This window comes from Schistocerca cancellata, chromosome 1, assembly GCF_023864275.1.
Source record: "Schistocerca cancellata isolate TAMUIC-IGC-003103 chromosome 1, iqSchCanc2.1, whole genome shotgun sequence".
Classification (NCBI taxonomy): Eukaryota; Metazoa; Arthropoda; class Insecta; order Orthoptera; family Acrididae; genus Schistocerca; species Schistocerca cancellata.
In genome coordinates this window covers 1169194332-1169207536 of record NC_064626.1, presented here as the reverse complement: position 1 = coordinate 1169207536, position 13205 = coordinate 1169194332, and the positions used below count along the sequence as shown (strand labels likewise).

The 13205-nt window shown below is 43.4% G+C and overlaps 1 protein-coding gene across 1 annotated transcript in view; it reads right to left on the bottom strand.

The window, feature by feature from the left end:
* Window positions 1–546: 546 nt before the first annotated feature.
* The window catches only part of LOC126163322 (mite allergen Der f 3-like), an 83812-nt gene continuing 71153 nt past the window's right edge, over window positions 547–13205 (bottom strand). Inside the window, exons 6-7 of the mRNA XM_049920168.1 lie at window positions 10459–10614; window positions 547–794 (exon numbers count right to left, since the gene is read on the bottom strand). Of these exons, the coding sequence (XP_049776125.1) occupies window positions 633–794; window positions 10459–10614 (318 nt within the window). The 3' untranslated portion in view covers window positions 547–632. The remainder of the gene's footprint in view (window positions 795–10458; window positions 10615–13205) is intronic.

The following is a 13205-nucleotide window of genomic DNA, read 5'->3' as shown; positions in this document are numbered from 1 at the left end:
GAAGCATCAAGGAATGTTGTCTAAGAGCATTGTTTGCTCGACGACATCTTCGCAGCTCATTGTGCACAGGACACAGAAACACATGCTGATTCTTTGGGCTATCAAACTTCGTCTGAGCCTCTGTATTTTGCTGAAGTGGCACCCTGTGAGTTCTTCCTCACTCCTCAGATGAAGAAATAGTTGTGTGGTAGGTGTAGCCACAGTGACAGGAGTTGGTTTTCGAGGCGGAATAATTTCCTGTAGAGCCCAAATGCAGACATCTACGGTCAAGGTCTCCGCCACGTCATCCATCGTTACGAAAAACGTGTCGTAGTGAGCGGTGATTATGTTCTGGGTGACTGACCCCTTCACCACGTTTCATGGTCACAGCTTTTTTTCCAGGTGATGCCTGAAATTTGCTGACTGACCCTCAGAACTGCATGTTTTGACCTTGCTGTATAAGATTAGCATTAAATGACAAGCATTAATGTAAAGAATGTCAGACTAATCCACTGCTACATACTAAGTACAAGATCGCCGATAAACAAAATTTTATTGTCACTTGTATATAGATGTTAACATTGATAAGGTATTGTAATAACATTAATTTTGATCAATATTTTAAAAATGTAGCAAATACAAATCCAACGGTGCTAGCGCGGCACCAGTGTGCCGTTGGTGTTCTCGATGATCCAGTCCACGTAGCTGGAGACACGGGTGCCGACTGAGGGGTACGGAGGGGCAGCGCACTCGTAGCCCCACGACACCAGTCCCACAATCTTTCCCTCGTAGAGCAGAGGACCCCCTGAATCACCCTACAAAGATCACTGGATAAAGTCACCTGTGGTATGCGCAGGAAAACAGATCATGGAAAGCTACACTCCTGGAAATGGAAAAAAGAACACATTGACACCGGTGTGTCAGACCCACCATACTTGCTCCGGACACTGCGAGAGGGCTGTACAAGCAATGATCACACGCACGGCACAGCGGACACACCAGGAACCGCGGTGTTGGCCGTCGAATGGCGCTAGCTGCGCAGCATTTGTGCACCTCCGCCGTCAGTGTCAGCCAGTTTGCCGTGGCATACGGAGCTCCATCGCAGTCTTTAACACTGGTAGCATGCCGCGACAGCGTGGACGTGAACCGTATGTGCAGTTGACGGACTTTGAGCGAGGGTGTATAGTGGGCATGCGGGAGGCCGGGTGGACGTACCGCCGAATTGCTCAACACGTGGGGCGTGAGGTCTCCACAGTACATCGATGTTGTCGCCAGTGGTCGGCGGAAGGTGCACGTGCCCGTCGACCTGGGACCGGAACGCAGCGACGCACGGATGCACGCCAAGACCGTAGGATCCTACGCAGTGCCGTAGGGGACCGCACCGCCACTTCCCAGCAAATTAGGGACACTGTTGCTCCTGGGGTATCGGCGAGGACCATTCGCATCCGTCTCCATGAAGCTGGGCTACGGTTCCGCACACCGTTATGCCGTCTTCCGCTCACGCCCCAACATCATGCAGCCCGCCTCCAGTGGTGTCGCGACAGGCGTGAATGGAGGGACGAATGGAGGCATCATGGTGTGGGGAGCGATCTCCTACACTGGCCGTACACCACTGGTGATCGTCGAGGGGACACTGAATAGTGCACGGTACATCCAAACCATCATCGAACCCATCGTTCTACCATTCCTAGACCGGCAAGGGAACTTGCTGTTCCAACAGGACAATGCACGTCCGCAAGTATCCCGTGCCACCCAACGTGCTCTAGAAGGTGTAAGTCAACTACCCTGGCCAGCAAGATCTCCGGATCTGTCCCCCATTGAGCATGTTTGGGACTGGATGAAGCGTCGTCTCACGCGGTCTGCACGTCCAGCACGAACGCTGGTCCAACTGAGGCGCCAGGTGGAAATGGCATGGCAAGCCGTTCCACAGGGCTACATCCAGCATCTCTACGATCGTCTCCATGGGAGAATAGCAGCCTGCATTGCTGCGAAAGGTGGATATACACTGTACTAGTGCCGACATTGTGCATGCTCTGTTGCCTGTGTCTATGTGCCTGTGGTTCTGTCAGTGTGATCATGTGATGTATCTGACCCCAGGAATGTGTCAATAAAGTTTCCCCTTCCTGGGACAATGAATTCACGGTGTTCTTATTTCAATTTCCAGTAGTGTATAACCTGACCATTCGTAACAGAATACACATTTTTTCTAGTGAAAAGTATCAGCGATGGGTGTCTATAGCAGTTCACATCGTTAAAAATATGTTCACTTTCCTATACATAGTCATTACTATTATTATTATTCTTGATTATTATAATTACTTTTTGATTGTTATAATTATCATTGTAGTACTTTTATAATCTCTAATCTTTTCTGCAACATTAATACTGTATAACATGTTATATGTCCTTAATGTTCTGTAGAAACTGAAATTTGTTGAATCTGAGTATGCCTGGTTAGGTGTAAGAGAGGGCCTGAAGGCCCTAATCTTGCCAGGTAAAATAAATGCATAAATAAATAAATAAAATAAATAAATAAATAAATAATATAAAAACGTTAATTAACACACGGAGTACAATCGTCATTTTAGACTACGGGTCTATGAAAAAATTGTATAGCATGCGTTCTGGAATGTAGTTTGAGCTTACCTCTGCTAAAACGCAATTTTGAAATAAAATTCATGATATTGCCTCCAACTCATTCTGATACTATTTTACAAGCTACGAAATCTTTGTCTGCCATGTAGGAAAGAAAAGTTGCAAATCTAACTCTCAAGTAGTTAGCCTTCTAATTACTTTAGTATAAATCAGTAGTGTTTACTGAAATACATTCCTCCGATGAGTGAAAATATATAACAAGCAAAAACCTAGTTATGGTTAATGAGTATTAAGACATTTTAATATAACTTCAGGTCTTTAACATTTTCATACACATCACATGTGTCATTTAAGCTCGATTTCTGTCCAAAAAGACGAAGAAATGCTGAAGACATGGAATGAAACACAGAGTTTAAACAGTTTCCTTCTAAAATTCACTACCGTTATGTATTTTCTGGACAGTAATGCAACTTCATACAGATATTAGTAGAAATATTGGTTTTAGTATGTAATAATGTACAATTACGAATGAATTTCATTTTTTTGAAATTGAGTTAATCTTTTTATGTTTGACATAATTGGATGATAGTTTCTTATCAATTTTCTAATGATTCCATTCACAGTGATATTACAGAAACTTATACAGAAGGAATGAATGTATTCTGAGGCAAAAATTCAGAGAATTGGAGAAAGATCTCTAATTTATTACTCAGATGTCATCAGTACCAGAAACCAACTTAGAGCAGTGCACAGGTATACAGCATGTTTCAGAAGATTGCCAACAAAAGTTAAATATCTAACAGAGGAGACGAAGTACAACCAGTTTGTAACAGGAACTGCACTACTGGCCATTAAAATTGCTACACCACGAAGATGACGTGCTACAGACGCGAAATTTAACCGACAGGAAGAAGATACTGTGATATGCAAATGGTTAGCTTTTCATAGAATTCACACAAGGTTGGCCCCGGTGGCGACACCCACAACATGCTGACATGAGGAAAGTTTCCAACCGATTTCTCGTACACAAACACCAGTTGACCGACGTTACCTGATGAAACGTTGTTGTGATGGCTCGTGTAAGGAGGAGAAATCCGTACCATCACGTTTCTGACTTTGATAAAGGTCGGATTGTAGCCTATCGCGATTGCGGTCTATCGTATCGCGACATTCCTGTTGAAGTTGGTCGAGATCCAATGACTGTTAGCAGAATATGGAATCGGTGGGTTCAGGAGGGTAACACTGAACGCCGTGCTGGATCCCAACGACCTCGTATCACTAGCAGTCGAGATGACGAGCATCTTATCCACATGGCTGTAACGGATCGTGCAGCCACGCCTCGATCCCTGAGTCAACAGATGGGGACGTTTGCAAGACAACAACCATCTGCACGAACAGTTAGACGACGTTTGCAGCAGCATGGGCTATCAGCTCGGAGACCATGGTTGCGGTTACCCTTGACGCTGCATCACAAACAGGAGCGCCTGCGATGGTCTACTCAACGACGGACCTGGGTGCACGAATGGCAAAACGTAATTTTTTAGGGTGAATCCGGGTTCTGTTTACAGCATCATGATGGTCGCATCCGTGTTTGGCGACATTGCGGTGAATGCACATTGGAAGCGTGTATTCGTCATTGCCAAACTGGCGTATCACCCGGCGTGATGGTATGGGATGCCATTGGTTACACGTCTCGGTCACCTCTTGTTCGCATTCACGGCACTTTGAACAGTGGACGTTAAATTTCACATGTGTTGCGACCCGTGGCTCTACCCTTCATTCGATCCCCTACATTTCAGCAGAATAATGCACTACCGAATGTACGGGCCTTTCTGGATACAGAAAATGTTCGACTGCTGCTCTGGCCAGCACATTCTCCAGATCTCTCACCAATTGAAAACGTCTGGTCAATGGTGGCCGAGCAACTGGCTGGTCACAATACGCCAGTCACTACTCTTGATGAACTGTGGTATCGTGTTGAAGCTGCATGGGCAGCTGTACCTGTACACGCCATCCATGCTCTGTTTGACTCAATGACCAGGCGTATCAAGGCCGTTATTACGGCCAGAGGTGGTTGTTCTGGGTACTGATTTCTCCGGATCTATGCACCCACATTGCGTGAAAATGTAACCACATGTCAGTTCTAGTATAAGATATTTGTCCAATGAATACCCGTTCATCATCTGCATTTCTTCTTGGTGTAGGAACTTTAATGGCCAGTAGTGTAATCGCACTGAAAGTAATTCGGAACCAGAGAAAGCTTTTTAATGCCAAAAACAACAAGGATAATTAATACACAAGCACCATGAGTTCATTGAAGTACTGTACTGTTTATTTAACAGTGTTTTACATTACAGAACGTGTTCAATATGGCTACCACCACATGCAGTACAACGTAGAAAATTCTGACGGACTGCACAAAGTGCATCAGGCTGCACACAAAATTTATCATCAGAGGTTGCAAGTGCACTGGAGAGGCGTGTTTGAGTGAGGAACTGGTGTCACATACAAGAGGCATTGGATTTTCCTCACCAAAAATAAAAAAATAAAAAAAAAGATTAGAACTACTGTTTCAGTCCAACACGAGCAGAGTCAAAAATGCGCATCACATATTACACTATCCAGTCACACAAATGTTATGTCCGACGTCGACGTGCACTAACCACTCACAGACGGCATGTGGCAGCACTAGCAGTGGAGGGTGTACAAAGCGTGTCGTTGGGACACGGGAAACAGGGCAGTCGTTGTCATAATGTGGAAACGGATAAATTTCCCTGAGGTCCAACGAAAGGGTATGATCAAAGGCTTTCGAGCCAAGGTTGGAAGTATTACCGAAACGGCTAAGTGTGTAAACTGGCGGCGCGCCGCCGTGGTTAAAGTACTGTTTACAGGGCACGGCAAAATGGCGACATACAAGACCGGCGCCGAATAAACTGTGGCGCACCACGTACCGTAGATGACAGGGGTGAACGGAGGCTGCGGTGGCGCGTACGGGAAAATAGAAGTGCAGCTGTTGAGCAGCTGACAGCGCATACGAACCAACAGGTACCAACTGTGTCCGCTCAATGACCCACCTGGACGTCCACTGAGCGGCGATAGGTGGCCTTTCCAGGTGAATCACTTTTCGTGCTCCATCGGTCAAATAAACCTTGGCGCTTACGGCCTGAAACGTCTGGAACCAAACACATTGCAACAATTATCAGAAGCGTCCATGTCGGAGGAGGGAGACGTTATGGTCTGAGGAACGGTTTCGTTGCATTCCCTGAGCGAGACCGTCATTCTTGAAGGAACAGTGGATCGAGGCAAGTATGCATCTGTCCTTGGGGCCATGCTCACCCCTGCATGCAGTTCGTTTTTTCTCGACACGATAGCAACTACCAGCAGGAGAATACAACGTGTCACACAGCTCGCAGTACATGTGCTTGGTTCTAAGAGCACCACGATAAGTTTACCGTACTCCCGCGGCCACCAAACTTCCCGGATTAAAAACCCAGTCCAGAATCTGAGGGCACCTCCATCGGGCTGTTCATGCCATGAACCCTAAACCCAGAAACGTAGCGCAGCTGGCCACGGCGTTGGAATTGGTATGGCTCCACATCCCTGTCGATACTTTCTGCAACCTCATTGACTCTCTTCCTGTACATAAGCAGTCCCTGCTGCAAAGGTTGGTGGTATAGGCTTTCGACTGGTGGACACATTAATATTACTAGACAGTATATAACGAAATGTATCTATTTAACTGATGAAGATGAGAAATGACCAACTCGTCATTTTATGTTTAATTGTCTGCCTCTACACGCGCCATTCTGCACTTTGTTTTCTGGAAGCAAGAGAATAATCATATAGTATGCAAAGTGTATTTGTTCGTTAAAGCTGGTGGACGTCGTTTCACAAGAAGAAAGTCGTCTTTCTTCCAAAGGCGACCGTGTAGCACTCTCGTACTGTCTGCATCGATTCGCTACAGAGGCTGTAGCATGCTTCTCGGTCGCTTCTGTTTCCTCATCCAATCCTGCCTGGTGAAGATTCCAAATACTCTAGTAGTCATGTAGAACAAGTGATGTGATATTCCACCACAGAATCTTCCTGTCACAACCTCAACATTTTCCCATACGACGATCAATAAAATCGAATACGAAATGCAGAAGCAAAACCTTCAACAGTCAGGATCGAAATTTTATGTATGATGACCATCATCGGGTCTGCACGCACATAGACAGAAAATACAAAGGTAATCAGTTCAGATCGATAGGGTAAGGTACGTATTTACACAACATGGATATATAAAACATACCTCATGCAAGTACACCTCAATAAATCTCCATCATACGTGCAATACATTGTGTCAAACCGAAACACATCATTACAGGTACAAGAAGAAAGTGATACATCGACATGTCACCAATACAACATCATTTACATAAAATATCTTGCATGTTGCACCGACTGCATCAGCTTATATCCACATAGCAGATGAAGGACGAATGAGAATCACTAGTCAAAAACAAAAATGATACGAACTACCAGAATGTGGCAATGCAGTAGTAAACATACAGAAAAACAGCCGTAATGTATAAAGCATGAGGAAAAACTTACAGCCTAGGGGTACACAAAACAATGCAACATACACAATCTTGTATGTAAGTATATATGCCACTGAATCCAAAACGAGTATAACAAAATTCCACTTATAACTTTTTAATTTTTTAAGAATTTTAGAACTGCAATTCTTATAGAAATGTAAAAGAAATTACTGTATGTCAAATGTGCCAACTTACTGCATGTAAAGTCAAAATAGTTGTAATGCAAGTACAATGTGAAAAGCATATCGCCACTGAATAACCTTCCAAAATATCACTCGAGCTTCATGTGCTAAGAATACAGGAACAATCAAGATAGTACATGTCATGAAGTACGTAGGTAACCAAAGGGAACAACGAAAATACTGAATTCACAAAACACTGTATAGACTACAAATTACAGTAATGTAGACCAACAACAGGACAACACAACGTTAAGGCGCTGCAGTAACATTGTGCTCGAAGTCTACGTCTGATGCAATAAGCTACTTGTATAATGCCAGAAACTGAGAATTGAAGAAGTGTAGCCGGCCTGAGTGGCCGTGCGGTTCTAGGCGCTACAGTCTGGAGCCGAGCGACCGCTACGGTCGCAGGTTCGAATCCTGCCTTGGGCATGGATGTGTGTGATGTCCTTAGGTTAGTTAGGTTTAATTAGTTCTAAGTTCTAGGCGACTGATGACCTCAGAAGTTAAGTCGCATAGTGCTCAGAGCCATTTTGAAGAAGTGTATACAAATAATTGGTAATATAGCGCTATGAGTGGAATATGGATGTAACTGTCATTAAATTATTTACATATATGAGCACATAAGAACATGGTAGCTAAAAGTATAGTTACAGAATATATATATATATATATATATATATATATATATATATATATATATATATAGAGAGAGAGAGAGAGAGAGAGAGAGAGAGAGAGAGAGAGAGAGAGTCACTACCACAAAGAACGGTATCAGTAATGTAAAATAGACCGATAACATGAACGACGTTAAAGTGATCAATTGACGTAAAATGAAAAGAAATAAACAGGTACCATTGTAATAAGAGATGCATAGTACAACACTACGTCTAGGTGCTAACATGGCGATGTGCTTGTGGTCTACGTTAGGTGTATTAAATATGCAATGTGAGACCACGGAAAAAGTAATGAATAACTGCAAATAAATAATTTACAGTGGAGTAATATATAAGTACGATGTCACAAAGAATAAAACGTAATTATATGTGCAATTATGTAATAATGACGTGTAACCCAGTGTCTACGCGACTCGTGGCTCTAACCCTATTTTTACGTGGCTAGTGGTCATACCACAATGTCTGAATAATAGTAGTGGAAATCGGACAAATAAATATAATTTTAAAAGTAGTAAATTACAGTACTTAAAAACAAGAAGTAGTGCAATATTATGTTTATGAAATCACTCTAAACCTTCTCCATTCCTTGTCTGTTACGACCATTTTACGGCCACTGTTCACACGCCGTGTAACACTGGCTGCAATCGTACACTATTCCTCGTACACACGCTGTACAGTTCCAGTAATATGCCAACAAATCGAGAAACTTTCTTCACCGTATGGACGTGGGCATGTCCAAATCTGAGGGTTCGATTCTGTCATTCTGTCACATCTCCACTTCATTGACATGAGTAGAGAGTCACACGACCACATAGTACCAGTTATGGACAGTCCACAACGCAGCATAACAACCAGTGAGCTCTTTTAAGGATGATTTTGTGGCCTCCAGTCCGAAGACTGGTTCAATGCAGCTCTCCATCTTACTCTAAGCCGTGCAAGTCTCTTCATCTCCGAGTAACTAACGAAACCTACGTCCTTCCGAATTTGCTTATGAATTCATCTCTTGTTCTCCCTCTACGATTTTACTCCCCACGCTTCTCACCAGTGCTAAATTGGTGATTCCTTGGTGTCTCAGAAAGTGTCCTATCAACCTATCCCTTCTTTAGACAGGTTGTGCCACAAATTTATCTTCTCTCCAATTCTATTCAGCATCTCCTCATTAGTTACGTGACCTACGCATCTAATCTTCATCATTCATTTGCATTTCAAAAGCGATATTTTAGTTCCCATGTTATTCTGATTACGATGCAAAGTTCCTTTGGACATGCATGCACGCATACATGCACTGCGGCTACCACAGCCGTTACGAAACACATCAAATGAATTCGCAATTGCGAATAAGGGTTACCATCAGCTGTAGAATGGAATGACGACAGTGAAAATTTGTGCCTGAACAGGACTCGAACCCGGATCTCCCGCTTATCGCAAGCGATCGCCTTACCATTTGGCTATCCATGCACGACTCACAGTGAGACCAGTAGACGCTTGATTAAAGACATATGAAGGTTTGGGTCTGGCCGTGAGCCGTACACGGATAGCCATATGGTAAGGCTACCGCTCGGGATACGCAGAACATCGGGGTTCGAGTCCCGTGCGGCACAAATTTTCGTCGTCGTCATTCCATTCTACAGCTGTTGGTAAACCTTATTCACAATTGCGAATTCATTTGATGTGATACTTGTCAAAGGCTGCTGTCCTCTTTTTGTCTAAACTATTAATCGTCCATGTTTCACTTCCACAAATAACTACACACCGTGTAAATACTTCCACAAAATAATTCCTGACACTTAAATCTATACTCCATGTGAACAAACTTCTCTTCTTCAGAAACGCCTTTCTTGCCATTGCCAGTCTACATTTTACATCCTCTCTGCTTCGACTATCATCAGTTGTTTTGCTGCCCAAACACAGGATGGTTCAAATGGCTCTGAGCACTATGGGACTCAACTGCTGTGGTCATAAGTCCCCTAGAACTTAGAACTACTTAAACCTAACTAACCTAAGGACAGCACACAACACCCAGCCATCACGAGGCAGAGAAAATCCCTGACCCTGCCGGGAATCGAACCCGGGAACCCGGGCGTGGGAAGCGAGAACGCCACCGCACGACCACGAGATGCGGGCCCAAACACAGGACTCACCTACTACTTTAAGTGTCTCATTTCCTAATCTAATTCCCACAGAATCACCTGATTTAGTTCGACTGTATTTCATTATCCTCGTTTTGCTTTTAGTGATGTTCATCTTATATCCTCCTTTCAGGACACTGTCCATTCCTTGTTTGTCTACTGAGTTTATTTAAATGCTATGACTGAATTTAACTGCATAGTAAGAAGCCAATTGTCAGAGACAAAGTCACGTGTTTCTACATCGACCCACGAGCTGCAGTACTTCATGTGTGTTCCTCGCCCGCATATACTTTTCCCTACCGGTCTGCTCTTTACTTACGTTACAGGTGCCGTAGTTTAGATCCTCGAAACGAGCAGCGCAGATCTGCGTAGGGTGGACAGGGTAGCCATCGTCATTCCACACTGCCTCGCATTCCTCTTGGTTTACTATTTGAAGGTCTACTTTACGCAGCTCAACTGAACTCAGCCCTTGGTACTGTGGAAAAGGAAAAGTCTTTGGTTATACTAGTGCTATGGTAATAAGTTCCAGTTTTCAAAACTTACGATTTAGCATATGGCAATATATAACGTAAGTCACATTTAATACCTTCGATTATAGAAATGCCCTAAATTTTAAAACAATATAGAAATAAATAATAAAGAACGCTATGACATACTTTCTAACTTAGTTATCATCTGACATGTAAAGTCTGGAGTTGCAGTATTTTTTGACAAGCACAGTCTGCAAACAGCTACCATAGAGCTCCACTCTCCAGTAGTGATAGAAGGATTTAAGGATTTAAGGTCTCTGTCACCTAAAGAAAGGATGCACAGACCACAGTCCGCCACTCGCCGATCTTTCTCGTAATGTATTTTTTTTATTTTTTTTTCTTATCTTTCAGCCGCTCCTGGAGAAAATTCAGCTGTTCAGATAGTAAATCGTTTGTTTCTCTTTCTTTCTTAGCTTTTGCTACGTAAATAAAATTATTTGAAGTCAACTATTAACTTAAAGTGTAGCTTTGTTGATTCACAATTAGTTATATGTATTTTTCTTTTACTTAAACTGTCTCTTTCTTTTAAATTTATGCTGCTGCAGTTGTATGTGTTTTGTGTGCTTTTTGAGGGGATGTATTACAAGAGTGTGTGAAACGTCATCTTCAAAGACAGTTGGCATATCTTAACGTTTGAAACATCCGCGCGCGCAAATCGCGGCATCCGCCATTAGTTCCTGGGTTCCGACCAATAGAATTCCAGCTATTTGTCCGCTAGTGGTCTAAGCTTTGCGACGATGTCAAAGTGAATGTGACAGCTGTTATAGCAAGCTGGTTGTGTTTACATCGTACTTAGTTACGTTACCACTCTTTCATGAGTAATAACTTGGTTGTTGGTGATCACACGGTTACGTGAACAGACGTAAGTGTAATCCTACAGCATTTACTAGGTTATTAGCAGAACTGCGTGTGGTTTACATGATTTAGGGACCAGACTGAATCACATTTTCCTCATCCACACAATTCGGAAGTAAAACGAGTTGTTCTTTGGCGAAATTATCAGACAGCAAGTTAGTTAGGTTATTTCTAAGTAACCCTCGTATAAACACACAGTCTATAATCTTACGAAATACACCCCTCAGAACCGTTTTGTGCACAAGCCACGCCAGTCTAGCTGGCACTAAGGCAACGGCGCGCCATTCCAAGTGATCCTCGGACAGAACAAGTCGAGCAATGCCCGTTCATGCCGTGGCGCGATTGGAAGACTTGCTAGCGGCGTGCATGCCCATGGTTCCACTGCTAATAATCGGTTAGCAACAGTTCGTGTTGACACGTCTGACCTCACAAGCCCTCTTATCTTTGCTGCTCTGGCTGTACGTTCTGACACTGCTGCCCTTACAATATGACGATCATGTCAGGCAGTGCCACGTGGACGCCAGAGTCTCGTCTACGGATGTGAGTATGTTCATGTGACCACTGATACCAGCGTCGTCCAACTTGTGAGGCAATTCACGCTGTTCTGAAGGCCACAATTTGACCACTTTCAAATTCGCTCAGTTTGACGTAGGAAGCACGAGTGCATCTCCGTGGCATTGTTGCCTGAGTGCTTCACACGTCTGCACCACACTGACCCTTCTGGCTGTCAGCGTTCCCTATTAAAGGGTAGACACAGATGGCGCTCTGGTAGCTATCCCACTACGCTGTCTGTTGCCTGACGATGTCGAAACCATTATCAGTACAATCGTGGACAAAACGAGCGAGACCCCTCACCTTTTCGTTATGCTGATCCACACAGCTTTAAAGTCTGCTACACAGTATAACAGACAAGGCGACGAAGTGCTACCAACGTACTATGCACAGGCGTGAAATTGAAAAACTATCCGATATTTGTCAGACTGTTTTCAATGATGTGTAAGACTATACCAATGCTGATTAGTGTCTTGACCACAACAGCTAAATATCAGATATAAATGAAAGAAGAAACGCTAATTAGTATGATCTGTACTAATAAAAATGAATTTCAGCTTATCGAGATAACATAACTGTTTCAGTAAGACAAAGTATCCCAGATCGTTACGAATTAGCAAAATATTATGCGCATTCGGCCGCGAAATGGTCTGTGTCAACGTTCAGACCAGTCATACTGGATTACCGTTGCTGACCTACCATGAAAGTGTGCCAATTTAGCAATGCGTGAAGATGCATAACGAAATTCTGTTAAAAATCATTCAGTGCCACACTTAAGTCAATTCAATTATTGACAGAAGCGGAGAAAGTAGGCAGTAACAAATATCAAATTCTACAAGAGTTTCATATCGACATCCACGGGGCGCCGGTACGGAATAAAGGTAGCAATAAAACGTATTGGGGGTGCGAGAATTTCTTAAAATTCCTTTACTGATAGTCTATCTACCTCCATCGAGATTAGGACCGAAAACAAACCAGACCTCCCTTGCAGTAGCAAACACCTTTCACTACGCTAGCAGACAACCCAGGCAAACAGCCCTCTATTATTATCCCAGACATGAATAAACTGGCAATTTCGCAATGGAAATGGCAAAATTATCTGCAGTTTCTGTTGCACAGAGCTTTCTGG